The following is a 24,807-nucleotide window of genomic DNA, read 5'->3' as shown; positions in this document are numbered from 1 at the left end:
AGCCTTAGAGGTAGGCACGGGATGTAGATACAATTCTTCTACACATGTCGGTGGAGATAGGCCGCGTATGGCGGCGCGGGGGCCGCGGTATGCTCCTGTCCGCACCCTTGAGTAGCATCCGCGGGGGGAGGATAGTCGTTGAGTTCGATAGCGTCATCTCTGGGAGGCGCATACTTCCGAGAGAACCTCCACAAGTTCCAGCACTGGAAGATCATGGCGATGAAAATGACTGAGAAGCATATAAAGGCATAGCCCATTCTGTCACATTTTTTATCCGTTCCAGCCTCCTTGCAGCGCTTCGAACGGAACGCTGACGAGCTGAACATCAAACATATCTGCAAGCCTAAGAGGACCCAGATGTTATTATTCAGTACCTCAGCGTAGATCTTGCCGGGCTCAGGGACTAGAACGAGAGTGTTAGTTTTTGAGTCGTAAACTATGGACCGGGGAGTAGGATGGTGCGGATTTACCTTGTTCATCGATAGTCTGGGGACGGCGAATCTTGCGAGAGACTGCTACGGCCAGGGTGGTGTTTGCTATAGCTGTAACGGCGGTAATTCCAATGAGAACAGCTGCGTATCGGTTAGTATTCGGGATACTAATCAACAAGAAGGAAGATAGAACAAGTCTTACAGTGAAGTACCCCACGCTTGAAATCTGAAAATTCCGACATGCTCAGGACATCCATGGGAAACTCAGGAGAGAATGTCACGAGAGTCTTGTTGTTGTAGATGAAGGTGTGGTTTAGGTTTGACATATGGTCAAGATTTCGATCTGAATGTGACGAAATCTGCATGAGGACCCGGCAAATGGAAATACCGCAAGAGATAGCGAGGAAGTACAGGGCAGACGACATTATTTGCTTGTGGTAAACTTATCAGTGAGCATGCAATATGGGCACAGCCTAAGCTATATATAATGGCGAGGGGGTGATTTAAGTACACAAACCATAAATTGAAGATTTATTGGGAAAGTATAAGTAAAAGTAAAGGTGCCACTCTTCATAGATCTAAACCCAGCTTCACAACTAGAAACCTCATCCATCAAAGTCTCTTTTCTCTTCTAGGTTTCGTAGTTTCAAGCCTCAAGACTCGCGCCATCAGAATTGTACTCTGGAAGCTCCCCAGTCCAATAAGGGAGGATAAATGATGTAAATACAAGGCCATTGAAGAGCACAAGAAGCAGAAGCAACCATCCCTGAGCCTGAGGGTCGAATCCGAAATGCACCATCGAGTCAACCCACACAAAAGCCACCGCAGCCCACATGATCATGGTCACTCTTCTGATTAGTCTGACTTCTTTCCCAAGAGTGACTGGGTTTTCTTTCATTAGTTAGCAAGTGAACCAATACAAAATAGGGGGGACTGGTTCTGTACTTACTATGATGTAACGTCGGCACATGATGAAGGCGAGAAAACATGTAATGCGGGAGAACAAGGAGTAACGAGAAGTGTACGGTCAGGTCTAATGATTGTTTAACATTGTACTGAGATTGTTTAAAAAGAATGTAAATACTTACATATCACGCAGAGGGGATCCAAAGAGGCCGCTTCCATGATGGTCGATCTGCCAGGCATGCCTGGAGTGATTGTTGATAGTGACTGAAAGTCCATAGTGTATGATTTTGAGCAGAGATAGAATATCACCACGAGGGAGCTATGGTGTAGAAGGTGGAACGTATTTGAGGCGGAGTCCTTTTATAAAGTAAAAGGATCAAAACTCTCGCATCAACCACTCCTCGTCCCCTTATAAATACTTCACACAAACCAGCGCAACAAACCATCTTTTACCTTTACGAATTCTTTCCATTTCGTTTAAATTCAGCAGGCGGCCCTTTTCCCTGTCTTGATTCTTTACTCCAATCACCTTTTCGACATTTTTCCTGCAAGTCGACTCGACTCAACTCAGTCAACATGAAGTCTGATTATGAGAATCTTTCTGCTATTTGGTGGACGCCATGTTAGTATACCACTACAGATTATATCAATTATTTGTACTAACTATTACTAGTCCTCAAGTATGGTGGAATTACCTTGTTCCAAATTGCGGTCTTGTGCGTGGGATCAGAGATCCACCGAGATGTTAAGTTGTGTATGTCGTCCATTTATCTCTTCGTTACTAGTATCTTAGATTCATTCACTAACAGAACTCTTACTCAAATAGCTAGCCCCGATTTACAGCAATGCTTCCGTGCTCACTCGCAGGCCATGATAAACTTCGCCGTCATCATGGCCCTGGCCGAGTGGTACGCTTCCATCGTTGTGGTAACCCTCGACGGACCTTTCATCATCATCCCCTATGTCTTCATTGCCCAGCTTTTCGTCACGATTCTTTACTTCCTTCTTCCCTTCGAGTACTACGATATGGACGTCGAGGAAGAAGAGCGGGCGCAAGACCAAGACGGGGAGAAGATGCCCATGATGGATGAAGACGAAGATCTCGACAGGCTTGAGTCTCTCTATTCTTCATCCGGCAGCGTTGTCTCAATCCCCCGAAACGACAAGTCTGGAGTTTCTGGCTACGGGACTATGGAAAAATTTCGGCAGATGCCCCGTCCTGGAAACTCTAGTCCCGTCTAGGATAGGAGATTGAGGTTAGAGCGGAGGCTGAAGCTCGTGAAGGGGAGGAATGGTCGCAGGTTGAAGGGCCAAGGTTGTTCATGTTCTGGTCGAACTCAAAAAGATACCATGGGGAGTTTAACTTGTCTACTGTTTCTTTGTTACTACATTCGATTAATGTGGGAATTCGAGAATATACAACCCAGTCTTTATTGCGATGGAATGCAAACGTTTCGACCCCCTATATTGACAGTCAACAGAACCCCCTGTGTATGTAACTGAATTAGTGGCCCATGCCCTTTAGTATTGAAACAAAAACCTAAAGTCTGGTTCAGATTGTTTAAACTGACTTACTATTTCATCCTGCTTTTTGCCTGGGGTCCAGCCTTGATGATGCTCAGAGAGTTGGCCCTTCATATGACAGGTATTTGACTCGATTAAGACATCACTGGTTGGCCAACTACAACACTTGTTGATGAGCTTACAGGAAAAGAACATGGTCCGAGTCTTGGCATCATACTTGGGGTCGTGCTGTATTGAACATCCACTCTAGAGTTGAAGACACAACAAAGTATCGTGGGACTGTAAGAACGGTTGCATCCTTTGTTGCTAACATCCCGCAATCATTCTAAATAGAAAGGAACGGTGTAGCACAGAACAACCTGTTATGTTTTAAACAATACTTATGAACATTGGGGAGTGCATAGTTATTACAATGGAACAAAAGAATGTTCCAACAATGTCATTGTTTAACGACAAGAACTAGCAACTTGAACAACCACCAAGATACATGACAGTTCTCAGTTGTGATATGTCAATCTTGTAGTATAAAGCTTAAGTTTCGTCTCGTAGAACTGATATTACCAAACAACTCAACATCCAGCACTACAAGCTAACAAACAACTACAGCATCACTCTAACCAACGTACTAGCAAACAGACAACTTAAGAAACTCGCATTTAAGTCGCAAAGATGGCTCCTTTCCAAGGGAATAGCCGCATAAGCAAGGCATCAAGCAAGGCACCACGCAACAACCGACGCAATGGGCCTGGTGCCTTCTCTTTCAGGGCCAAGATAAACCTCTTTGCGCACGCTAGCTTCACGCCTCCCTACCCTCTTCTGATGTTGACGACGCAGGTATTGATTGTATCACCTGCTACAGAAGCTAACAGTGTTGAGTTGGGTCCAAGAAGCGCTGTTTCTAAGAACATTGAAGCTCTCAGACGACAAACGCTAAACAGAGATGTAGGTAATCGTCAACCCTTCTACGGAGTCCACCAGGCTCATTTTGATCTTAGCCGCGGAGAATCGGTCACTGCGCATATGCGTGGTACAGACAAGATGTATCACAAAGATGACCTCGTACTTGGCACGATTATCTCGGCCCCTTACCACGGTCAGAAACGAGATGACACTGTTTCGACATACGACCACAACACAGGAGTGACAGCCTTTAGTGCTGTTTACTCCAAGTATCGCAAAATGGTCGTCATCGAGTGTTGGGCAGAGCATGTCGTCTGCTTGCCCATCTACAGCTACAACAGCAAAGGTCTCGAAAACCGTCAAGGAATGGTAAGTGAGTACATGGATATCCGTGACGCCGATGACAAGCGTCCTGCACCGGGAGACACTTGCGACAAGCCATTGCTTGCTATTCGTGACGACAACTGGCCCGGTAGAAACACATTCATTGCAGGTAAGTCAGTTGTCAAGCTAACTGAGAGGGCTGTCCACCTTTTGTTCCAAAAGTGTTCAATTGAGGGAAAGCTTGAACCAGACCATTTCCTTCGGCTGTACAAGGAAGTGGTCATGTTGAACCACGAAAAAGCCCTTGAAGTGTTTGGCAAGCCCAAGCCCATCGGGGAGTCCAAGTAGGGGGTCATCGTGCCATGACAAACTAACCGCAAGGTTAGCAACAAGGTGAGGATGTTCTTGAATACTAACTCTATTTCAGCACTCACATAGATACACTCTTTTAATCAAATTTCCTTTGTTCTGCTTTCTATCCCTGAATGATTTGGCCCCTAATAATACTAGGGACGCTATAGCCTGTGACTGTCTAAATGATTCAATAACAAAATGCGCTTGCTACAAACAAAAGCCTCTATCGTATGAGAGATAAAGCTAATAAAGCAAACCACGCCGTTCCTCCAAGGTATAATAAACACAACCGTAAACAAACTCTCATCACCTGTGGCTACCCGCTCTTAGGTATAATTATTTAAATGTCCTCCCCTTCAGCGTCAACGTCCTCCTCTCCTTCTTCGGCAGCTTGCTCTCCATTTTCGTCCGCCACAGAGGCTTTGCGTGTAGCAGCAGTCCTATTAGTAGCTTTTGTTCCATTGGCCCGCATCGATACCACGACTGAGTCTTCTGCGGGCTCTTCGACTGCCACTTCCTGATCTGGGTCGTTCCCTTCGGTGATGTCTCGTAGCTTGGTTTGCTTATCCTGCCACCCGGGCGGCAGACCAGGACCACTGGCTGCGTTGCCGTAGTCAGATTTCTTTGTGCCCTTTGGCCATCGGCCTGGACCACGGCCTGTGCCACCAGTCTTTTTCTTAGATGAGCTCTTAGGTCTGGATGATGATGATGTGCGATGGCTGCCGCTGCTGCGCTTTTGCCTTGGGGCGCTGCTAGTAGTACGAGGCACGGTCGGACGGCTGACGCTTGGTCTTGCCCTCTCACGTCTACCTCCAGGAATAGCTGGGAATACCTCGAAGCGAGTATACGGAATATCCTGATATGGCTTTAGCCAAGTAGGCGGGCCATCATTTTCTGCATCCTTCATCTCCACATCCTTGTCTTTCTCTTCCCCAGGTGCTATGTCCTCGATGGACGGGACTGGGGCTGGCTCAGCACCGTCATCTTCGACCACATCATCCTGAGCTTCGCCGTTGACGTTCGCTTCAGCTTCAGCACCAGTGTCGATATTTGTAGCTTCCTCATTCTTTTCTCCGTTTATTAGGGACTGGCCTCCAGTGCCAGTTGTTCCAAGTCCTTCGTCGACCTTGGCCTCGTCGTCTTCCCTTGGTGCGATAGTGTTTATTGGGGGGCCCAGTTCAAAGTTGACGGCATTGCTTCGGCCCATAACATATGGTGTCCAAACAAGAGATTCAGGCTTCAGCTGTACATAGCCCTTTGCCTCCCATTTGCCTACATATTGTCGGCAATAGTCTAAGTCAACTCTGAAGGCATAAGTCTTGGTCTGTGGATCCCTGACCAGAGCTCTTAGACCCTCCAGGGCGGATATAACATCATCTGGTGTCATGCCGGTACTGTCGGATATGCGCTTGATGCTAAGCCCCTCTATCGCATACTTCTCCTCTTTCATCACTGTCAAGAAATACCGACACATAACCAGCCGCCAGTAGTTACGGTATGAAACTAGACCCATATCCGATAGCGGCTTTTCTGGCGAACCAGTTTTCTCCTCAACTTTTGTAAGCAAGTATGAGAAATCAATAAGTAAGTTACCATAGCCTTTCCGCTGGTGTATTGGTAGTGTGAGAATACAAGAAACATTGTTCTGGCTACTTGCTCGCTTTTCTTTTGAGAAGTACCCCACAAAGTGGTATCCTGTCTCGTTGTATTCGCACAAGACGTAGAAGAGGAATGGTTCCACGTCGTAGTATAACGTTTTCGAACCTAAAAATAGCTTGGCGAGAAGGCACAGATTCTGACAGTAGACTGGGTTTTTGCGGCCGTCAACTTCGAAAACCGAGACAGATCCGTGTCGATAGATCTCGTCTCCCGGTGGATGCTTGGCTGGGCATTTGAGTTTGTGTCGCCAGGCAACGTAGTCTGATGCCATATATTTGAGGCAGAACTCGCAGATGTACAGTACCCGAGTTGTGCAGTACTCGGCAGGATATGGCGCAGCATACCACGTATCGATTTCCCATCCACCAAATTCGATGCACTCAATATGGCTGGCGTTGTCAGCCGTCTTCTTTGCTTTTCGGACAGGCGCATGGGCCTCTTCCTGCATGGCCAGAAGCCGTGCTCTCCATTCTTCGTCGGCCTTCTGCAAGGCATCTTTGAACCTGTTCTCGTCGTCTTCGGCTGGAAGAGTTTTGGATGTGTCAGCATCTGCTTCTGACAGAATACCGCCGTAGGGTTTGCCCTGCATCTCTTCCAGATCACAGTCGAAGTATAATGGTTGTGAATAGTTGTCCGATGTAAAAGGGGTTGGGAGGACAGATATAGCTGCAATTGCGGTAGCTCGTGGTGTTGGGGCTGGTCGTTGGGGAGGCGGTCGTGTGACAGTTCCAGGTTGTCGTCGGGTCTCTCTTTTTTTGCGGCCAAGAACTTCCTTGAGGTTGCCAGGCTTGACCTGGAGTTTAAGTACAAGCGATGTACGTGTGTGCTTCTTGATTGAAACTAGTGGGGGCCGTGTAACCTTGAGACGTAAAGTTCTGGAAGTGTTATGTCGACTTGGTTCGGCGCTTCCATTTCGCGCCGTGCCTTCGGATGCTGCATCGTTGGACTGGTTTCGTCGGCGTTTTCTTAACGAAATCGGGTTTCCATCGGTTTCCAATGACGACGATTTGCGCTTTCTCAAGGTGCGCGGCGCCTCTCTTAGCTCCTCATCAGGCTCGTCGTTGTCTTCATGATGTGATTCATGATGGGAGCTAGCGTCTTCGTCCTCCACTTGTTGCTCAAAATAGGCTTCGCCTGAGAGTTCGGGAATTTCAGACTGCTGAGAAGGAAGTCCGGCATCATGCTCGGCATCATGATCCTCCATCACCTCATCTTCTCCCTCGACGTCAGATTCTTGACCAAAACAATCTGGGCATTTCCAATGATCAGGGGCTAGAAGTGTTAGCAGTGGCCAGATTTCAGGGCATACCATACTCACTATTTTCGGTGCTCAATGCCGCGGCGTCGCGCGCGCATTGCTGGTGAGCTATATGTTTGTAAGCCTCCAAAAGTTTGATATTGTAGTTTGGATACTCACCATTCAGGCCACAACGAGCGCAAGCCAGGTACGCCTCGAACTCCTCGCTTGGGTCGTCGTCTTCTCCTTGAGTGCAGAAATGGCAGTTGTTCGTTTCTGCAGTTTCCTCATCATCGTGATCTTCTTCGGCTTCGGCAGCATCGTCCCAAGCAGCCTCCTCGTCTGACTCTTCTTCGTTGGCGCTAGGGAATTCGGATTTATCACTTTCGCTGTCTTCGTCGTCGTTTCTGGTTCCAGGTTGAAATTTGACAGCCCCAACGCCCTCATCGTCTTCGTACTCTTCTCCTTCAGCGTCCATGTCCTCGTCGCCTTCAGCATCCGCATCTACATCGTCATGCTCCTCTTCGGCCTCTTCCCCTTCTACTTCCTCGTCCGCCTCATCTTCTTCTTGATCGGTTTGTCGGCTGTTATGGGATGATAGTTGCGGGGGTGCTAGGTATTCATTATCCTCCTCGCCCGATGCGTCAACATCCTCGCCTGAGGCATCTTGGTCGCTCAGGTCGATATCGGCATTGTCTGATGGGTCTCGGTCGACGCTAGACACTGCCCCATCTTCTCTAGAACCTGTTGCAATAATTGTTGTATCTCCTCCTGCTTCGCCTGCCGTATCATACTCGGCATCCTCGTCTGAAACCATGACGCCTTTTTGAAGCTGCTCTTCCATTATTTGTGCGCTTGTTGTAATTACTCCCGCGTACCGGAAGCGAATATTCTGAAATGCAGCCTATATTTTGCATAGCGATCGTTATCGGAATTTGAAGGAGCGTTTCTCGCGGTATGATCACGTCTTGTTCATCGCGGTTACGGCTGAAGACGCGGCCTTGGATTGAGGGGCGGCGTGTGAAAGATGCAGGACCAAGAATAACCAAAGACAAAATTAACAGGTCTATCGAGTATTCTGCCTCAATTCAACCTACGCGTTTGTAGAGAGTACAAATCCCGTGGAGATGCAATAAGTCAAGCCACTTGATCAAGTCGCGTCGACTTGGTCGATATCAAACAGCTGTCGCGGGAGCTAGTTGCCACAGTGCGTGCGACGATTGATTGATTGATTGGGCGTTGTAATCTGGTGACACACTGTGTGATTAATCTTGCTCTTAACTGTATTTCATGCAGGGATAGAATCAGAGCTAAATTTGTGCCTCAGGCATCAACAAAACGCATCACCAATCGCTGAATCGTCAATGGCTCGGCTCGACGTGAGCTTCAATTCAAGGCCCGGCCATTCGAAAGATTCTCGACCACGACGACGAACTAGGACGACAGGTCAGGCCTGGTCAATTCGATTTCCCATTCTCCGAAGAACATACCGAATACCTCAAAGTCTGCTTAGGCAGCGCCGCCGTCACAATGCCCGTTCCTTTTGAGGCTCTTCTTCCCTATGCCATCATGATTGGTGTATGTCGCCATCCGATTCCGCAGCTCTATAATATGGAGGCTCATTAAGTTATAGATGTTCGGTATCTCTGGTACCGGTCTTGCCGTCATTAAGAACATCCAAAACGAGGGCAAGCGACCTCGTTACTCGGTGGATCAGTGGGATAGAGTAAGTTATGCGCACCTATAGTCAACACATAATGCTAATTGTCTTTCAGCAAAGTACGATACAACCCTGAAATGTGCGCTATTTGAAGAACACTAACCAAAGAATTAGTGATGGAACGTGACCGTCGTCTTACAGGAACTCTACGAGGACAAACAGACAAGCCAGAGGCACCCTTAGGGTTCGAATTGAACAACCCCTGGAAGGTATGTGGTGCTCTTGATACCATGATTCACAAATTGACACGAGAATTCAGCTGGAAACACGCTTTTCTTAAACAATAGTACGATGGCTTAGAGCGAGTGGTTACAGGAAGGGAACCCAGATCGACAAATGTAATTATACAATTTGGGTCCGAGGCAATAAGGCTACGGCCTGGCCTATAGAGTGGGCGGCGGCTAAGAGAGAGAATTCAACAATATCAAACAATTTCTCTTGTCCAAATCGCGAAGAATGTTTGAGGCCGAGTGGTTTGGTCTTGACAGCAGGGGTATCTCCATTATATCGCTATCTCTGCTCTATTCTTATTCAGACCCTCCAGTAGCGTACAAGCCTGGCACATGGTCTGACTCGACATGTAGCCACACTTGACACACTTTCCTAGACTCTGCTTCGGTGCAGGCGGTGCCTCCTTCTGCTTTGGCTTCTTTGTCCTAACTGGTAGAGGTACGGCATCGTCCTTGGGGGCTCCGTTGACCGTGATCTCTGTTTCGAGAGCTGCAGATTCGTGCTGCGTCTTTAAGCTAGCCTCGACTTGGGCCATCTCGTTGCCAGAAGTTCGCCCGTTGGCCGAACCACAGCCTCCAATCCCCTCGCCCTCGTCGCAGCCGCCGCATGCCCCTTGGCCCTTGTCGGGTGTAAGACGAGCCATGTCCTCTCCACTCCTGACAATATCCAAGATGGCGCTTGGCCGCACCTTTTCGAGATTCTTGATAAGTCCTCGTGCTGTACCTCTGAAAGCCTCTGGACTGTATATACACTCTGTGCTGAAGTAGTCCAACTTCTTGTGGTGTGCATAAAGAACAATCTCCTTCTCGTAGGCGTACTTGAGAGGCTTGCTTCTCATGACCTCGCTGCTTGAGTTTCCCGTGACGATGCTGGTACTTCGAGATAGCCGAGGCATGTCTCCTCGTAAAAGGTTCATGAGGACAGTCTCAGCAACATCGTCGGCGTTGTGGCCGGTAATAACGTGCTGAATAGCTAATTTCTTGGCCCCTCGATCCAAGGCCTGTCGTCGGAAAACACCACAATACGTGCAGTTTCCCTTCTTTCCAATAGTTTCGACGACCTGGTCCATAGTCCATCCATACAGCTCATCGTAGCCGACAATCTCCAGGGGCATGTCGTATTGAACAGCATTTCGCTTGACTGTCTCTAGTGAATCATCTCGGTATCCCTTGATACCTTCGTCAACACTAAGCAATACCAGATCCAGCCCGTAGTCGTGGCGTTCGTTCAAGGTTTTCATCACAGAAGCCAGAACTGTTGAATCCTTGCCACCTGAAGCACCAATAGCAACTCGTTCACCCCGGAAGAAGAGCTTTGACGATGTGATTGTATGGTGAACTTCATCTTCAAAAACTTGAATGAAGCAGTCGCGACATAGCTTATGGTGGTTCTTGGGTCGCTTTACAACAGCCCTGTTATTCTTACACCGAAAGCAAGGTGTAGGTGCCATTTTGTTGTAGGTTGAATTAGTCTCTCAGTTGGGTTGAAAGTATCTGAATGCTTGTTGTCTAAGTGGAGAAGTTCAAATGTCTGTAAGTTGGGATCTTATATCAATGTATACAATATTTTGTGCAAGAGAAGTATTCGCGTTTACTTTAACTTTACAGATTCTAGTCTTTCCCTTTCCTTCCACTTGTTGCCTCCCAAAGTTTGACTCGTGATATGGAACTTTGCCGCTGTACGAGTCACAGTCACGTGCTACTACGAAAAGGACAAAAAGATCTGGTCCAGCCTCTCTGAGAGGCAGATCCAGGGTGGAGACTTTTTCCGAAAGGTCCCACCAATTTTCAGAAGCCCTAATTATTTTTCCTATTTCGCATCTTTTCTTCTTTGAATTTATTCCATCCACCATTCGTGTCCCGGACTTTGCTCTTCAACCCACGAGCAACTACTAACCCGAACGATTCAAGATGGTGAGTGAATAAAAAATCAACTCGACTCTAATGGCCACAGTTTTGTGAGTCAAATGTGCTTTATGCGCAATTGAAGCCGCAGCGTCGTCCATATTTTGTGGGCGACACATGCTGTTGGTATTCCGCCAGTTTTCGATCACCGTAAAAAAGTGTCGAGCTGGTGAAGACTTGGCTGGAGATGCGGCGTGTGCAGAAATGCCATGGCCTATTCTCGTTAGAGTTCAGAGAAGACCTTTTGTTGGCTTGAATGCCTTGCTGATGTCTTCTTTTCTCAATGACAGCCTCCCAAAGCCGGCAAGAAGGTCGCTCCCGCCCCTTTCCCTCAGGGTAAGGCTGGCAAGAAGGCTGCCAAGGTTAGTAAATTCCATAATCTATCCCATCGGGATACAAAGATCGCTGACAGCCCTCTAGAACCCTCTCCTCGAGAAGCGACCCCGCAACTTCGGTATCGGCCAGGACATCCAGCCCAAGCGAAATGTCTCTCGCATGGTCAAGTGGCCCGAGTATGTCCGCCTCCAGCGCCAGAAGAAGATCCTTCAGATGCGCCTGAAGGTTCCCCCGGCTCTTGCTCAGTTCCAGCACGTCCTCGACCGCAACACTGCTGCCCAGGCTTTCAAGCTCCTCAACAAGTACCGACCTGAGACCAAGGCCGAGAAGAAGGAGCGTCTCCTCCAGGAGGCTACCGCCGTCAAGGAGGGCAAGAAGAAGGAGGATGTCTCCAAGAAGCCCTACACTGTCAAGTACGGTCTCAACCACGTTGTTGGCCTGATTGAGAACAAGAAGGCTTCTCTCGTCCTCATCCCCAACGACGTCGAGCCCATTGAGCTCGTTGTCTTCCTTCCTTCTCTCTGCAAGAAGATGGGTATCCCTTACGCCATTGTCAAGGGCAAGGCCCGTCTCGGAACTGTCGTCCACAAGAAGGTGAGCATTATCAAACTTACCAATTCAGAATTATATCTAACAAACAACAGACCGCTGCTGTCCTCGCCATCACCGAGGTCCGCTCCGAGGACAAGACTGAGCTCTCCAAGCTCGTCTCCGCTGTCAAGGATGGTTACCTTGAGAAGCACGACCAGGCCCGCCGACAATGGGGTGGTGGTATCATGGGTGCCAAGGCTCAGATGAAGATCATCAAGAAGCAGAAGGCTCTCGAGGCTGCTACCAAGATCTAAGTCTAATTTGTTTATACCCCTCAAATGCATTGCGAAAATGGGATCAACGGTGTTGCACGGTTCACGGCATGGAAAATGAATGATTTTTCTCGGGTTACTTTTTGTTCCCATCCCCACTCGCAGTGACATGAGGGGCTGGTCACCCAACCCTCTTAAAAATAGATGATGAGCTTGCTTCCTGGACAAGTCTTGACCGTAATTGTGATTGTAGTGCGCCTCATATCTTGCCAGAATCGAGATTACCCGTTTCTGTAGAGACCATATGCATTGGTCTTAACAATGTACCGTCGTTGCTTCTCAGTCGTGGAACAAAATCCACGATTGATCATCGGTGGACCACACAGGTGAGATAAGAGACGAAATTAGTAGACCAGTTTATGGTACTTAGACCATACTTCTTAGGCTGTTCATTTTTGTGGCCTAAAGCTCAAAGGCTAACTTTTCTGCTACCCACTATCTTGGGCACTGGTTTGTGTGTTCTATGTCACGTCATCATATAAGACTACAACGTTCAATAACCCAGTCACTGGCTAACAGTATGGGGGAGATGTTCCAGGTAAAACCACAGTCAAGCCAAGCAAATTGAATATGTTCTACTTGGAACTATTCTCTAAATTTCATCGTATCGTCAAAAAAACACTATTCCATTGCCATTCCTGCTTTAATTTCCCCTCCTCTCTCGCCCCACTTCGTGTAGACTTCATTTTCATGTCTCAGTCAAACTCAATACGCTCTTTAACCGAGAACAAGCTTGAAAAGATCGTTGTAGACGAAGTATTGTCCAGATTGGTCGCGGTGAAGCTGGAAGGTCTGGGAGAAGTTCATGGGGTTCTGCTCCTCGTCGATCTGAACAAGATTGTTAGTTATTACACAAGCATATTGTGTGGGTTGAGACATACGAGAAGAGCACCAGTGATGAGGATGATGATGCCACCCTGCTCGTTGGAGGGCTGGGCATCGATGGTAGAAACCTGGTGCTTGACTTTCTGGAAGGGGAGGCCCTGTTATATGATCGTTAGAACGTAAGCATCGGGTCATAGGTAGACAGGATACATACGGCAAGCTTCTCAACAACAGCTTCGGCACCGAGGACGGAAGCAGACTCAAAGGTCAGCATGGAGTGAGGTCGCTATCAGGAAAAAGTTAGTAAACCGTTTTGCATTGCTGCCCACCGCCTGGCAACGAATCACTTACGTAGAGAGAAGCGAGGCCCTTGCGATCAGTGTCGAAGGTGTTGTAGTAGAACTCAACAAATTGCTCTATTTGCTATGTTAGTGGTGTTGCCCATACCGCTAAAGACGGGCTGATTGAAAGCCCATCTGGGGTCCAAACGTACTGGCGACATCCTCAAAGTCTAGAAGTGTGCGCGGTTAGTTTCCAATTGTCCTGATCGTTTTCTTGCTATAGAAACTCACTTCCGGCCATTTTGAAATCTGGGGACCTGTTCGGGTCGGTTAAATCGCTAATGCGTAGAGAAGAGGAAAGCGAGTATGTTTTTGCGACAGAGTCGTTTGTTTGAGTTGGGTTATCGCAAAGTCTGCCCGAGGGGAAGCAACCACGAAAGCAAGAGATGAGATCGATGGTGGGGTTGAGGGGGCACAGTGCAGATTAGGCACAACTTGACGATTCAGAGGGCGGCTGCCACGGAAACCTACTGCGAGTTGGGCCCCAGGGCTGTGCCAGGACTGTGCGGCATCGCTAAATGCATAAATGGTGGGATGGAGCTTGGATAGGGCGATATTGTGTCTCCACTCCAGGCTGGCTGGGAAATAAAACTGCGGCTGCAACTCTGCTTGAAAAGTTTCTTTCGTTTTCAACAACATTTCCAACGGCTGCAATTGACTGCCCCAACGGAACTTTCAGGTCATGATGCTTCAAGACTCTGCAGGCTTACGCTCTGCCCCATCATAATCTTCTCGTCACGGGTTTAATTCTCACCCAGCAACAGTAAGGTACGTTACACGACACGACACGATTTGTTGTCTCGTCCAACCCGCGACGGACGCGTGCACCCATTCATTTTTCCCTTCCCCTTTTGTATGATGACAAACTCTTCCATTAAGAACGGCCAACTGAATCTCTATGTTGATTTATCAATTATCAAGCTCAACAGTCTGACAAACTTCCTTCACATTCATTAAACATTCCAAGAACCTTGTCAGAAGCATTGGCTAACTCGACAATCAGTTTAGTAAATTTTTCTCGATCATTGCTCGAGATCTTCCGGTATTGTGACAATAGTATTGTTACTTCACTCCTTTATTAGTTCCTCTTTAATGAATACAATATACCTTTCGATGAAACACAGTTCAATCTTCTCAGTAATATGTTTTTTGTCTCCAGTGAAGTGCATGGTTTTCATGTTGTCTGACAATCGTCCAAGCATCGTATCGGGTAACATTGTATACGCCATCTCATACTTCACATTGCTTCAATGAATGTGTAGAACAGAGTCATATTCTTTCTCTCGTCATGCTATCATATATACAGTAGTTTCGTTCATAGAGCCATGAGCTAGTTCCTCTGGCTGGTACAAAGTACTTGCTTTAACCTTCCAGCCTCTCTAATAGTCTGCTCCGCTCCAAATAAAGATTTCCTTGTTTCCTGCAGCGAGAAAAGCAGGGCCTTTCGTCAACGCGCCACTTGTTCTCAAAAAGCCAGAAGCACCCAAGGACTCCTTGATCGTTGCCAATACACCTTATCATGTTTTTCGTGGACCGTTTAAAATCTGCCGCAAGTAGTCATTCCGGTCATAATCGCAGCGTCTTCCCAAGTGATAATCCACCAGTCTATATCGAATCTGCTCGTACCAGCCCGCCCGTCTTGAGATCCAACAGCTTCGTGTGGGAATACTGCTGGACTCTATCGTCAGCTTCCGAGTTCGGCCATCATGCTTATTCTGGACAAGCGGAACGTCGTGTTAGTTGACTGGATGCTTCTATAGCTCTTCCTCGTCGTCAATCTTTGGTTTTTGCACCTCGGCGTTGGAAGGTGTTCCAGATCCGGATCCCGTACGTGGCGTTGACTCCAGCTCTGTCTTCAAGCCAGAGCCTGATCCAAAGTTGATGCCTTCGGCCCCGTAGTCAACGCTAGGCCTGTACTTCTTCAGTGGGCTCTGGAAAGTAGACTTGCTAGGGGTGTCAAAAATCGCTGCATTTGGCAAGCTATTGTTTGCAGGTGATCCTCCGGCGTTAGCTGCCGATGAGTTGGCAGTATTGGTAGTCTGTGATGCTGAAGACGCAGCTATGCTATCCGGGTCCGCGGAGTGTGCCCTCTTAAGCTAAATTCAGAATGTTAAGTCAGGGGGTCTTGAATGATGATCACGGCAGACTTACGTGAATACGGTCCACACCGTCAGCAAGCTCACCCTGGAATTTAGCATCTTCTGGAGCGAGCTTGGTGTCTACGTCCTTGTCGTAGGCTTCTTCCATCTTGCCCAGGTTCGCGTCGTCGTCGTCATCGTCATCGTCGCTGTCATCAGCGATATTGCCGTTACTCTTCTTTCGGGCCTTGCGTCGTCTTGAGGCTTCACTAGCTTGGTCGCGGAAGGCAGAGAAGCCAACGGTACCACCAGCCTTGAGAGGTCCCAGGTTAGAGAAGTCAAGTTGGCCTGATCTTCGCTTGACGGAGCTTGGTGTCGTCTGTGGGTTCTTTGATGACTGAATAACGCCGAGCTTTTGCAGTTGGCCTATAACGACTTGTCAGTATATGGAAGCCAGAATATGATATGGTACTTACGCTCTCCACGGTAGAAGAAGGTGAAAACGGCGTAAGGCTTGTCTGGGCCGTCAATGCCTGTGACGGTTTGGGTGCTAATAGTTTTGGGGTCAAGCGTTTTAGGCTTGGCGAAACTTGTGGTGTGTTCGACATCAGCGTCGATGCCGTTGCCTTCTTTAGACCCCATGTCGTCTTCATCGCCATCGTGAGCGTCGAATTGAGGTGAATACTCGCCCTTTTTAATTTCGCCTGAGGCAAGGACACGGAACATGGCCACTTTGATTTGACCAGTCGCCTCAGGTGGCTCATCGTCGTCATCGGACCAAGAATCGGAATCATCTAGGACAGCCTCGATAGGGGACTTGTCGTCAGCGCCGTAGCGTAGTGTGCTCCTTCGACTGGAAGATCCTTCTTCTATGTCGGCGCTGGCGTTTCCCTCAAGAGCCCCTTGTCGTCGCCGGCGCTTCTCGAACTTTTGACGACGCTTCTCTAGCTTCTCGGCAGCATCATGTCCTTGTAGATCCAAGCCGTTGAGCCATCGCTCCAGGCCGACTTCACGGAACAAGAACTCGCGCTCGGCCAGACCGCCACCTTCAGAGTCTGGGACCTGAACCCAACGGCTGTTGACCCAAGTCTCTTCGCCGGGTCGTAGCAGAGTAGCAACTTCTTCCTTGGCTCGGCCGTCAAAGTAGATATAAGCAGCGATGGTCTCGTTCTCGGAATTGGTCATGGGAATGTAGGGGTTGACCACACCAGTTGACTTGCCCCGTTCACCAGTGTTGAGCCCACCAACGAACTGAGGCTTTGGGTAAGGGTTCTCATCACTGGGCTTGGGGGTTGAGTATGGGATAGGCAGGCCTGGAGTAAGGAGCGTAATGGAGATGGCGAATTTGGCAGGCTCGGGTTTGTTTGACTCTGCGAGCTGAGGTTGGGGTACAGGAATGTAGGTGCTGATCCGCGAGAGACGAGATTGCTTCTGCATACCATGCTCTGGCAGCGGGGCAGAATTCGCATGGATGCTGACCGCAATGCCCTTGAAGCAGGGCATCGTGGCGGTACGTGCTGAGGACGAACTGGTTTGTATAATCGAGGTGAGGGGAGACAGAGATGATGATAACGGCGAGAGAGATCTAAGGTCTGGTCGTAAAGTCTGGTCTCGTTTAGGCTCGCTGAACGTTGGGCTGGTCAGGGCTAGGCTGGCGCGAAATACAAGCAGCAAAAGCAGTCGGACAGTCGCTTGCCGGTACTTAACTCAGCGCATGCGGTCAGGTCGGTGTGCTCAGCTCAGGGCTTGTCGTAAATGTTCAGACGTGGTTCGGGAGACGTCGAGAGGAACAAGCGGGTGGGCGGTGGAGGTGGTAGTCGCTGGCTGTAGTTGGTCCCGCAATAGAGTCCAAGTGAATGGAACTAGTAATGGCGGTCGGTACGTAGCGGCACGGTACCTGCTGCTGTCGTGGTAGCAGTGAGGTGGCCAGTAGACTGAGGTGGAGACAATGAGCAATTCAGAGGTTCAAGGTCATATCTCTTATATGACTACTGATATAAGGGGGGAGACAAGAGTCGGTATTTTTGATGAAGCAACTAACTAACGGATGTACTGCAAAAACTCGACTGACAAGCCGAAACGAACCAAGCGGGTGCTGTTTGTTGTTCACGGGTAGAAAGTGGAGGGGCTAAGTTACCCATGTGAAGAGAAGAGAAGAGATAGGGATCTAGATCAGCCAGCCCGAGCATGGGTATTCCTTACAATATGGAGGGGTTGGATGTGTGTGCCCGCTATAAAATTCGTTGATGAATTGCGGGCAGGGGAGGAAAATCAAAACACCTAGTCTAGGTACCTAACCTAGAAGCCCAGGTACAATATGAAATATGAGAATAGGTGCGTTGGTCAACATGAATATTGTGTGTAGAGCCCAGGTAGGTAGGTATCTGTTAGCAGCTTTTTCTGTCGGTATGTGCTGTGATTATCTAGACTAAACAACAAGAATTGCTTGTCATTGCCATTGCTGCCAATGATACATACAGCGTGTGTTGATTTCATCACACGTTCAAATGCGGACCTAAAAGCCTAACCTTACCCTCGAGCGAACAGATGACCACCAATCTTGTACAAAGGTTTTTGATATGGACAAAAACGGCTCACTCAAGGTCATGGGTTGGACCTTCGTAACTAAACTTTACTCTGCACCTTTTATGAGCTCGTCATAGAATTGCACCTCAAGTCGGCATACACCTTAAATCGGCATGGCCCAATCAAGATACTTAGACACCCCTCTGAATAAACGCCAAACATAATATAATTTCGACTTCTCATTATTCTATCGTTCATATTAAAATATATGGGTATCTGCTTCAACCACTTCGCGTACCACTGCCCCTGATTAATACACACTATACCCCAGTTTCTCCTCATAGTCTATTACGTGATGTTCGCCGTCGAATACTTGAAGTACCGTCCTCACTATAACTCGTGCCAATACCCGAGTCCTTGTGTTCCACATCCTCGTCCTTGTCGTCAAAGCTTCCATCGTCTTCATCGTCAGCATCAGCTCCTGCTCGAGGAATTTCAGACAGGGGCTGATCGGGGTCCAATTCTGGTTTGATGTCCGGCTCGTACTTGAGAGGCCGTTGCTTGCCATACGTGGGAAAGGTCTCTTCGTGGTCCGTGAGCTCCTCTTCATGGTCATCCCTCAAACCCTTGAGTCTCCTGACTTTGGCATCGTCTTCTGCAGGCGGTGATCCTGAGGCAACGCTCCATATTCCCCAAGCTACACCCATGAATACAATTTCAAAGGCCCAGAAAACAACGGTAAGAGCCAGGAATGTTGAAATACGATAGTGAACCATCATCCAACGAAGCCCGCGAAGTTGAGCCGTAAGCTGTAGGTAAGCATGGTACACCTGTATTGTTTGACCTGCCTCCACCTCAATGTATGCCGACTTAGGTAACAATGAGTCCTTTGAGAAAGAGACTCGCTCGGCCAATGGGATGATCACGGAGTTCGTGCTCGATCCCGGGGTAAACAGGTGGTAAATCAGAAACAGAAGACGGGATGCTACAGACACGAGCGGATCCACGTAAGGAAACAAAGCAGGCCTGCGGGAACTGAACAAAACATTGGCTTGATCAAACCCTTGGTGTGACGACGCATGTTGTTCAGCCTGGGTGTGAAGCCAAACGTCAGCTTTGGGGCCGAGCATGTGCAGGCTGATCATAAAGTTACCGCGCTCCACGTTTGGGGCCGAGCGCGGCATGGATAGCAATAGCGACACGTCGTACTCTTGCTGCGTTTTCATGGGCGGCGTTTGGAGTGATGTGATTCCATATGGGTTAATTCCAGAGCTATGGGAAATCCAGCCATGTCAGTGATCCATGTAGGTAAGTTGGTAGAATAAATTACGCACCCATATTGGAGATGTACCGGCAAAGTGACAACCTCATGAGGCAGGAAATTCTGAAAAAAGAGTACTGAAGCAATCGCAGCAGTACAAAAGAGAGTTGCAGCTGTTGAGACGAGGAGGACGGTGTTGACGACAGCTCGTTGAACAGGCTTAGATGTGACGACACGGGCCGTCTCTTGAAGGGTTTCCTTTGCAGACACGATCAGTCATACAGAATTCAGTCAATATCGTGAGCATAACTCACCATGTTGAGCCTACTTAGCCCATCAACTGGGATGAGACGAATTATGGTTTGTGGGAAGGAAACGAGAGTGGCATACGACAAGGGAGGAAAGGTTCAAGGGAGTTATTGGGTGAGTGGCATGTGAAGGCGACAAGCAACAGCAAGTTACACCCACATTGGACCTGGACAGGGATGGATGGACAAGGGAGCTAAGCTCTGGCAGCTCCAACGTCATAGGTACTCACAGTACTGTACATAGCTCACTTACTCACTCTCGACAGACAGGTAAGTTGTGTAACTTCACATTAATCATTGTCGCAATAATTACTGCAGCAAATCAACCGTGTAAAATTTAACATTAGGAAATAGGAGGGTGCTCTCTAATCGTACTAGTAATAAACAACAAAAACAACAAAAGCATTCGTTTCAATCTTCCCTGAACAATCATAGCTTGTACATGTACAACAATCCCCCAATCCGAGCCCGAGCTCCAAATCAAATAAATGCTGCGTCGAAAAACAGCAAACCGAAAGGTATATTAATCAAGTCGTCAATCAATTCCATCAATGCCTTAACCGCAATATAAGAAACATAATCATCCGGGAAACGTTGCGCAAATAATCCGCTCACTCGCTCATATCATGGTAAAGTTAGCACGCCGCAAGATAGTTACTTGGGACCAGCCCGACGCTTCCATCCCCGCCATGGACTTCTGCCTCCCACCATCCATCGTCTTGGTGACGAAGGACAGCAAGATAATCACCCTTGGCGAAGCTCAGCTCCTCGGGAATGGCGGCTTGGTACATATACAGAGCGCGTGCTGCAATGTTATGTTAGTATCAAACATTAATAACTTGTGACCAAGAAAAGACTTACCATAATGAAGAATAGCTCTGCCGTCGGGAGTATATAGTCGTGAAGGATCAGCAACACTCTGACTGCGTTGACGGGTGCTACCGTCGTCGTAGTAGCTATTAGCCCTGGAAGAAGGGCGGCTGCCTCCACTTCTCACAGAACCATAGGGATCTGAAACCGGTGCCAGTTGAATTGCCATATCACTGCCCGCATAACCGCTCCCAGGCCGGCTCTGCTGGCCGTAGGGTGAAGGGGAGGGCCCGCGACTAGCAGGGGATTGGGGGTAGTAACCTTGAGCAGAGCCGTGCTTCTGTGCTGAGCTCATGACGGAGGGAGAGCGTTGGCTGGCTGCATAAGGGTTTGGAGATACCGATCTATAACTCATGTTGTCGTTAATCGGTGGCTGGGGAGAAACACTCCTAGCTGGAGCTGGGGAAGCGGCCCTAGGCATATCGGTGCCTCTGGTGCCTGGTCGTGAGCCTGGCGATGTGCCGTAAACACCGGATCCTCCGCGCGACATGTCACTTCCCCTGGTTCCGGGTCGTGAAAGAGGGCTGGCATTGAAGCCTCGCGTGTCCGGACGAGACATGTCAGTTGCCCTCGTTCCTGATCGTGCGGGTGATGTGCCATAGCCGGCAGGTTCCCCTCGACCCATTTCGGTACCTCGTGTGCCTGGTCGAGACATGGATGCTGAACTATAACTTCCAGACTCACCTCTACCGTGTGTAGCGGTTCTAGTGGCAGGTCGTGAAGCGGTTGGTGGGATACTTTGGCTTGAAGATGGCTCTGCTCGCTTGGTTTCGGTAGCGCGAGTGTTGGATCTCGAAGATGTACTGTTAAACGCCCCTGGTGTGTTACCTCCATTCTCGAACATGCTACGTGTTTGCGAAGTGGCCTTCTTCGTGGCCTCCTTCATCGCCCTTGAAGTGACAGCAGGTGGCGGAACGCCCAGGCGTGATGTTGGGGTTTGATACGATGGCGGAGGCGTTCCTCTCTTTGCTGCCGCGATGTCGGGGTTCGAAGGAGTTGATACTGGCCGAGTGGCAGAAGCTTGTCTTGAGGCGGCTTCCGACCCCGATGCTGGAGTTGCAATGCCGGAATAATGATCAGCTGAGACCCTCATCGAGGAGTTCTTGCCCAATGTAACGCCCTTAAGCTCTGCAAGAGCAAGTGCGATAGGGTCTAGCTCTTCTGCGGGCTCTTGAGCTGCGGCAGCGCCAGACTTCTTTTTCGTGTCAGGGGTTGACACTGGGAAGACATTCTGCCCAACACCAAGAGCCAAGCTGGCATTGGCGTCAATTGGCTCTGGACTCTGAGTACGTTCTTGAGTCACCACATTGTTTGTTGAGCCTTGGGTCTGTGGTTGGGGTCTGCGAACCGGGCTGCTCGAGCTTTGAGTGTTTGAAGCGTGCCAAGTGTTCCTGTTCTGCTGTTGGAGTTCCTTCTGGCTCTTACGTCTAAAAGGACTGTGGTTCTTTAAGAAACCGCCACTCTTTTTCTTAGCGACCAGTTTAACAGGACTGGGAGTAGGGGCGGCGGCAGCGGGCGTTGGTGCCGGTGCCGGGGCAGGGGCAGGGGCAGGGGCATAAGCGATAGGAGCAGGAGCGGGCTTGGAAGCGGGAGTCAGAGCAGCTGGCGTTGGCGCTGGCGCTGGTGCGCGAGTTTGCACGGGGGCTGGTGCAGGCGCGGCGACCGGTGCTGGCGCTCGTGATTGTACAGGTGCCGGTGCTCGTGTTTGCACAGGAGCTGACGCGGGGGCGGGAGCAGGATCCTGTCTGATGGGATCCTGCTTAACAGGCGAGGTCTTACCACTAGGGGGCTCGACGCTAGAGAACGAGTTCGGGTTCGAATAATCACTATGCGAGTCCCTACTGGAAGGTCGAGCCGATGTTACCTGCGAATCGTGATCTGAGATTGGGCTTGGGCCAGTCCTGCAAAGCATAGTCATGCCCTCCATGGGATAGGGATCGTGGGGAACCGCCGAAACCGCACCGTGCTGGTTAGCATCGTATGCAGTATAGGCCGCGGGTTGCTGACGGCGGGAGGGGTCCTCAATAGGCCGTCGCAGCTCCAACGAGGTTCTCGTATCTGGTGTCTGTCTCGTATCGACACTGGGTCGAGATTGCATCGAAGGTCGCACTTCTCCAGAATAGCGCATTTCCAAAGAAGGCCTAGGTTCATGCTGCCGCATATTTGCGTTTCTCGTATCTGTAGGCCTCATCTCCAAGGGTCTCATTTGCTGTTGCATACGATGATCCACATTGTGAGGAGCCTGCTGGGAAGGGTGCTGGCGCTGCGGAGAATATTGCTGTTGAGATTGATGCTGCAATTGAGCAGGATGCTGAGAAGGACGCTGTGGCTGAGAAGGACGGTGCGACTGGGATGGATATTGGAGCTGAGAAGGGTGTTGTAGCTGAGAAGGATGCTGGAGTTGAGAAGGATGCTGGAGTTGAGAAGGATGCTGGAGTTGAGATGAGTGCTGCAGCTGAGAAGGGTGCTGCAGTTGGGACGGACGCTGCATCTGCGAGGGGCGCTGAAGTTGCGAGTGGTGTTGCAGTTGAGAGGGATGTTGCATCTGAGATTGGTGATGTTGACGCTGCTGAGGAGCCGCCTGGATCTGTTGGGGCTGTGTCTTTTGATGACCGATTTGGAGTATATCGTCAGGAGGTAGCGTGGCTAACTTCTGAACTGGAGCATTGGGTTCACGCTTGGCTGGAGCGTTGTCTTTGTGTGCCAGCTCCTTGGCCAACGCAGAGTTCGGATCATGATGCGACTCAAAGGTCGATGGCTGAGGAGAAGACGATCGGAAAGCAGGGTTGATCATGCGAGGGAACTGGGCTACTGAGTAGTTGTCGTCATCTGATGCCTCGGACTGGTTGTCTGTCACGTCGCCACGGCAAAAGTTGATGTACTTGGGTGCATCTGGAATCTCTTGTCCGGTCCCCTTCTCGGTGATGAAGGTAATGATATCCTTCTCCACATCCATAACCTCCAACGACAGTCGAATCTTTTCACATGACGAATCATCACTAACACATACCGTTGAGGCAATGTTGGCAAATGTCCACAGGCTGCTCTTGGTGAAGTCCAAGCGTTCTTCTTCCAGGTCTTGGAATTTGTCGGCAGCCGATTTCCATTCTCTGTTCCATCGGGCTGTTGTATCTTCGAGTGCCTTGACGGCGTTTTCATACTCGGTGCTGGATGCCGCAAGAGCGATCTGTGTCTTCTCCAATTTGGCTTTGTTGCGGCGTTCTTCTTGGCCCATGACCATGTGGCCCTGAGCAAGGTAACCTTTGATCTTTAAACACTCTTGCTCATACTTATCTCGTGTCTATGTTGATGTTAGTTCAAGTTGGTCAGAACAAGCAGGATTGAAAAGCTGACCTTGTTGACTACTTGTGTTTGTTGCATTTTGACCTTGAGAATTTTTTCGACAGTGTTTTGTATAATTTTCCGGCGTTCCTTCATTCCACCGGCAAAAGCGGCCAATGGTTCTTCGAGTTCAGATTTCACCTCTGCGCCGATAAGTTGATGTTGTTTGGCCATCTGTTCCACTTCGCCTCGGACGGTATCCAACGATGTTTTCAGTGTACCGGATTCTTGAGAACCAAGTGGCTTGCGGCTGAGGTTTAGTAGTTTTCGGGAGTATTCCTCCTCGATCGACGCTCGAGCTATGTTGTATTAGTTATGTTGCTTCGAGAAGATCTTATGGATATTGGCATACCGCCATAGAATGCTCTCAATTCATCGCATGTCGTCTTGGCCGCAGTCATGCGACTGAGCAAAGGCGTAACTCCGGCATCTTCTTTACCCCAAAAGTTGTTTGCAACTAAGATTTCATGTATCAGCCAGAGGTGAACGGTATTCAATCGAGTTCTGCTTACAGGACAGCGTAACGGTTGGAGTCTCAACTGTTGAACCAGGCATGATGCCTAATTGAAAGTCAATCAACTAAAAATCGTTAATTGGCAATCGTAACGATGTATTTTAATAAATGGGCAATGATAGGAAAAGGGCCAGCCTCGGTCGTGCTGTACTCCACACTATTGATAGAGGAAGCGAGACACGAGATGAGTAGCTGATTCAATGGTGTTAAAGAAAGCGGTGATGGACCTAGCTAGATTGTTTTGGTGGCATGTTGTTGTTGGCGGGGCGACAGCAGAAGCATTGACCAACTCACTTTCAATCGAACCTGGCTACCTGGCACCTCAATATCGTTTCTCCAAGGCACGTGATGCG

General features: G+C 49.1%; 11 protein-coding genes across 11 annotated transcripts; 4 read left to right on the top strand and 7 right to left on the bottom strand.

Moving 5' to 3' along the window:
* Positions 1–38: 38 nt before the first annotated feature.
* Positions 39–856, bottom strand: EDB82DRAFT_535344 (uncharacterized protein; the record flags this gene model as incomplete). Its single annotated transcript, XM_065609279.1, has 3 exons — positions 39–403; positions 471–572; positions 634–856. The coding sequence occupies 3 exons, from the start codon at positions 854–856 to the stop codon at positions 39–41; spliced, it is 690 nt and encodes a 229-aa protein (XP_065464559.1).
* Positions 857–993: 137 nt separating this feature from the next.
* Positions 994–1,644, bottom strand: EDB82DRAFT_554172 (uncharacterized protein). The gene is made up of 3 exons (XM_025733472.2): positions 1,520–1,644; positions 1,381–1,464; positions 994–1,322 (listed from the first exon to the last, which is right to left on the bottom strand). The coding sequence occupies exons 1-3, from the start codon at positions 1,611–1,613 to the stop codon at positions 1,078–1,080; spliced, it is 423 nt and encodes a 140-aa protein (XP_025584375.1). The 5' UTR covers positions 1,614–1,644; the 3' UTR covers positions 994–1,077.
* Positions 1,645–1,913: 269 nt separating this feature from the next.
* EDB82DRAFT_523314 (uncharacterized protein) lies at positions 1,914–2,579 on the top strand (the record flags this gene model as incomplete). Its single annotated transcript, XM_025733471.2, has 3 exons — positions 1,914–1,959; positions 2,011–2,091; positions 2,164–2,579. The coding sequence occupies 3 exons, from the start codon at positions 1,914–1,916 to the stop codon at positions 2,577–2,579; spliced, it is 543 nt and encodes a 180-aa protein (XP_025584374.2).
* A 951-nt stretch (positions 2,580–3,530) lies between these two features.
* Positions 3,531–4,433, top strand: EDB82DRAFT_554169 (uncharacterized protein; the record flags this gene model as incomplete). The annotated part of the gene is made up of 1 exon (XM_025733470.1): positions 3,531–4,433. One exon carries the CDS (start codon positions 3,531–3,533, stop codon positions 4,431–4,433), a length of 903 nt encoding a protein of 300 aa, XP_025584373.1.
* An 86-nt stretch (positions 4,434–4,519) lies between these two features.
* Positions 4,520–8,534, bottom strand: EDB82DRAFT_495621 (uncharacterized protein). The gene is made up of 3 exons (XM_025733469.2): positions 7,516–8,534; positions 7,417–7,464; positions 4,520–7,370 (listed from the first exon to the last, which is right to left on the bottom strand). The coding sequence occupies exons 1-3, from the start codon at positions 8,177–8,179 to the stop codon at positions 4,780–4,782; spliced, it is 3,303 nt and encodes a 1,100-aa protein (XP_025584372.1). The 5' UTR covers positions 8,180–8,534; the 3' UTR covers positions 4,520–4,779.
* Positions 8,535–8,865: 331 nt separating this feature from the next.
* On the top strand, positions 8,866–9,335 carry EDB82DRAFT_523311 (uncharacterized protein; the record flags this gene model as incomplete). The annotated part of the gene is made up of 5 exons (XM_065609112.1): positions 8,866–8,913; positions 8,969–9,061; positions 9,116–9,134; positions 9,170–9,264; positions 9,315–9,335. The coding sequence occupies 5 exons, from the start codon at positions 8,866–8,868 to the stop codon at positions 9,333–9,335; spliced, it is 276 nt and encodes a 91-aa protein (XP_065464558.1).
* An 87-nt stretch (positions 9,336–9,422) lies between these two features.
* EDB82DRAFT_135227 (uncharacterized protein) lies at positions 9,423–11,210 on the bottom strand. Its single transcript, XM_025733467.2, has one exon. The coding sequence runs from the start codon at positions 10,734–10,736 to the stop codon at positions 9,558–9,560; it is 1,179 nt and encodes a 392-aa protein (XP_025584370.1). The 5' UTR covers positions 10,737–11,210; the 3' UTR covers positions 9,423–9,557.
* EDB82DRAFT_495618 (60S ribosomal protein eL8) lies at positions 11,065–12,665 on the top strand. The gene is made up of 4 exons (XM_025733466.2): positions 11,065–11,199; positions 11,481–11,552; positions 11,611–12,120; positions 12,171–12,665. Exons 1-4 carry the CDS (start codon positions 11,197–11,199, stop codon positions 12,369–12,371), a joined length of 786 nt encoding a protein of 261 aa, XP_025584369.1. The 5' UTR covers positions 11,065–11,196; the 3' UTR covers positions 12,372–12,665.
* Positions 12,666–12,827: 162 nt separating this feature from the next.
* Positions 12,828–13,985, bottom strand: EDB82DRAFT_495613 (uncharacterized protein). Its single transcript, XM_025733464.2, has 6 exons — positions 13,787–13,985; positions 13,708–13,725; positions 13,566–13,630; positions 13,429–13,500; positions 13,271–13,372; positions 12,828–13,217 (listed from the first exon to the last, which is right to left on the bottom strand). Exons 1-6 carry the CDS (start codon positions 13,794–13,796, stop codon positions 13,107–13,109), a joined length of 378 nt encoding a protein of 125 aa, XP_025584368.1. The 5' UTR covers positions 13,797–13,985; the 3' UTR covers positions 12,828–13,106.
* Positions 13,986–15,304: 1,319 nt separating this feature from the next.
* Positions 15,305–17,468, bottom strand: EDB82DRAFT_135201 (uncharacterized protein). The gene is made up of 3 exons (XM_025733463.2): positions 16,110–17,468; positions 15,707–16,059; positions 15,305–15,651 (listed from the first exon to the last, which is right to left on the bottom strand). The coding sequence occupies exons 1-3, from the start codon at positions 17,134–17,136 to the stop codon at positions 15,310–15,312; spliced, it is 1,722 nt and encodes a 573-aa protein (XP_025584367.1). The 5' UTR covers positions 17,137–17,468; the 3' UTR covers positions 15,305–15,309.
* Positions 17,469–18,317: 849 nt separating this feature from the next.
* Positions 18,318–24,604, bottom strand: EDB82DRAFT_535337 (uncharacterized protein). Its single transcript, XM_025733460.2, has 8 exons — positions 24,453–24,604; positions 24,293–24,397; positions 23,953–24,239; positions 20,590–23,899; positions 20,437–20,533; positions 19,735–19,744; positions 19,494–19,678; positions 18,318–19,431 (listed from the first exon to the last, which is right to left on the bottom strand). Exons 1-8 carry the CDS (start codon positions 24,493–24,495, stop codon positions 18,498–18,500), a joined length of 4,971 nt encoding a protein of 1,656 aa, XP_025584364.2. The 5' UTR covers positions 24,496–24,604; the 3' UTR covers positions 18,318–18,497.
* Positions 24,605–24,807: the final 203 nt, after the last annotated feature.

The sequence above is a fragment of the Fusarium venenatum genome, assembly GCF_020744135.1.
Source record: "Fusarium venenatum strain MPI-CAGE-CH-0201 chromosome Unknown EDB82scaffold_2, whole genome shotgun sequence".
In the NCBI taxonomy this organism is placed as follows: domain Eukaryota; kingdom Fungi; phylum Ascomycota; class Sordariomycetes; order Hypocreales; family Nectriaceae; genus Fusarium; species Fusarium venenatum.
The sequence above is the reverse complement of the archived record's forward strand: the minus strand, read 5'-3'. Positions and strand labels throughout refer to the sequence as shown.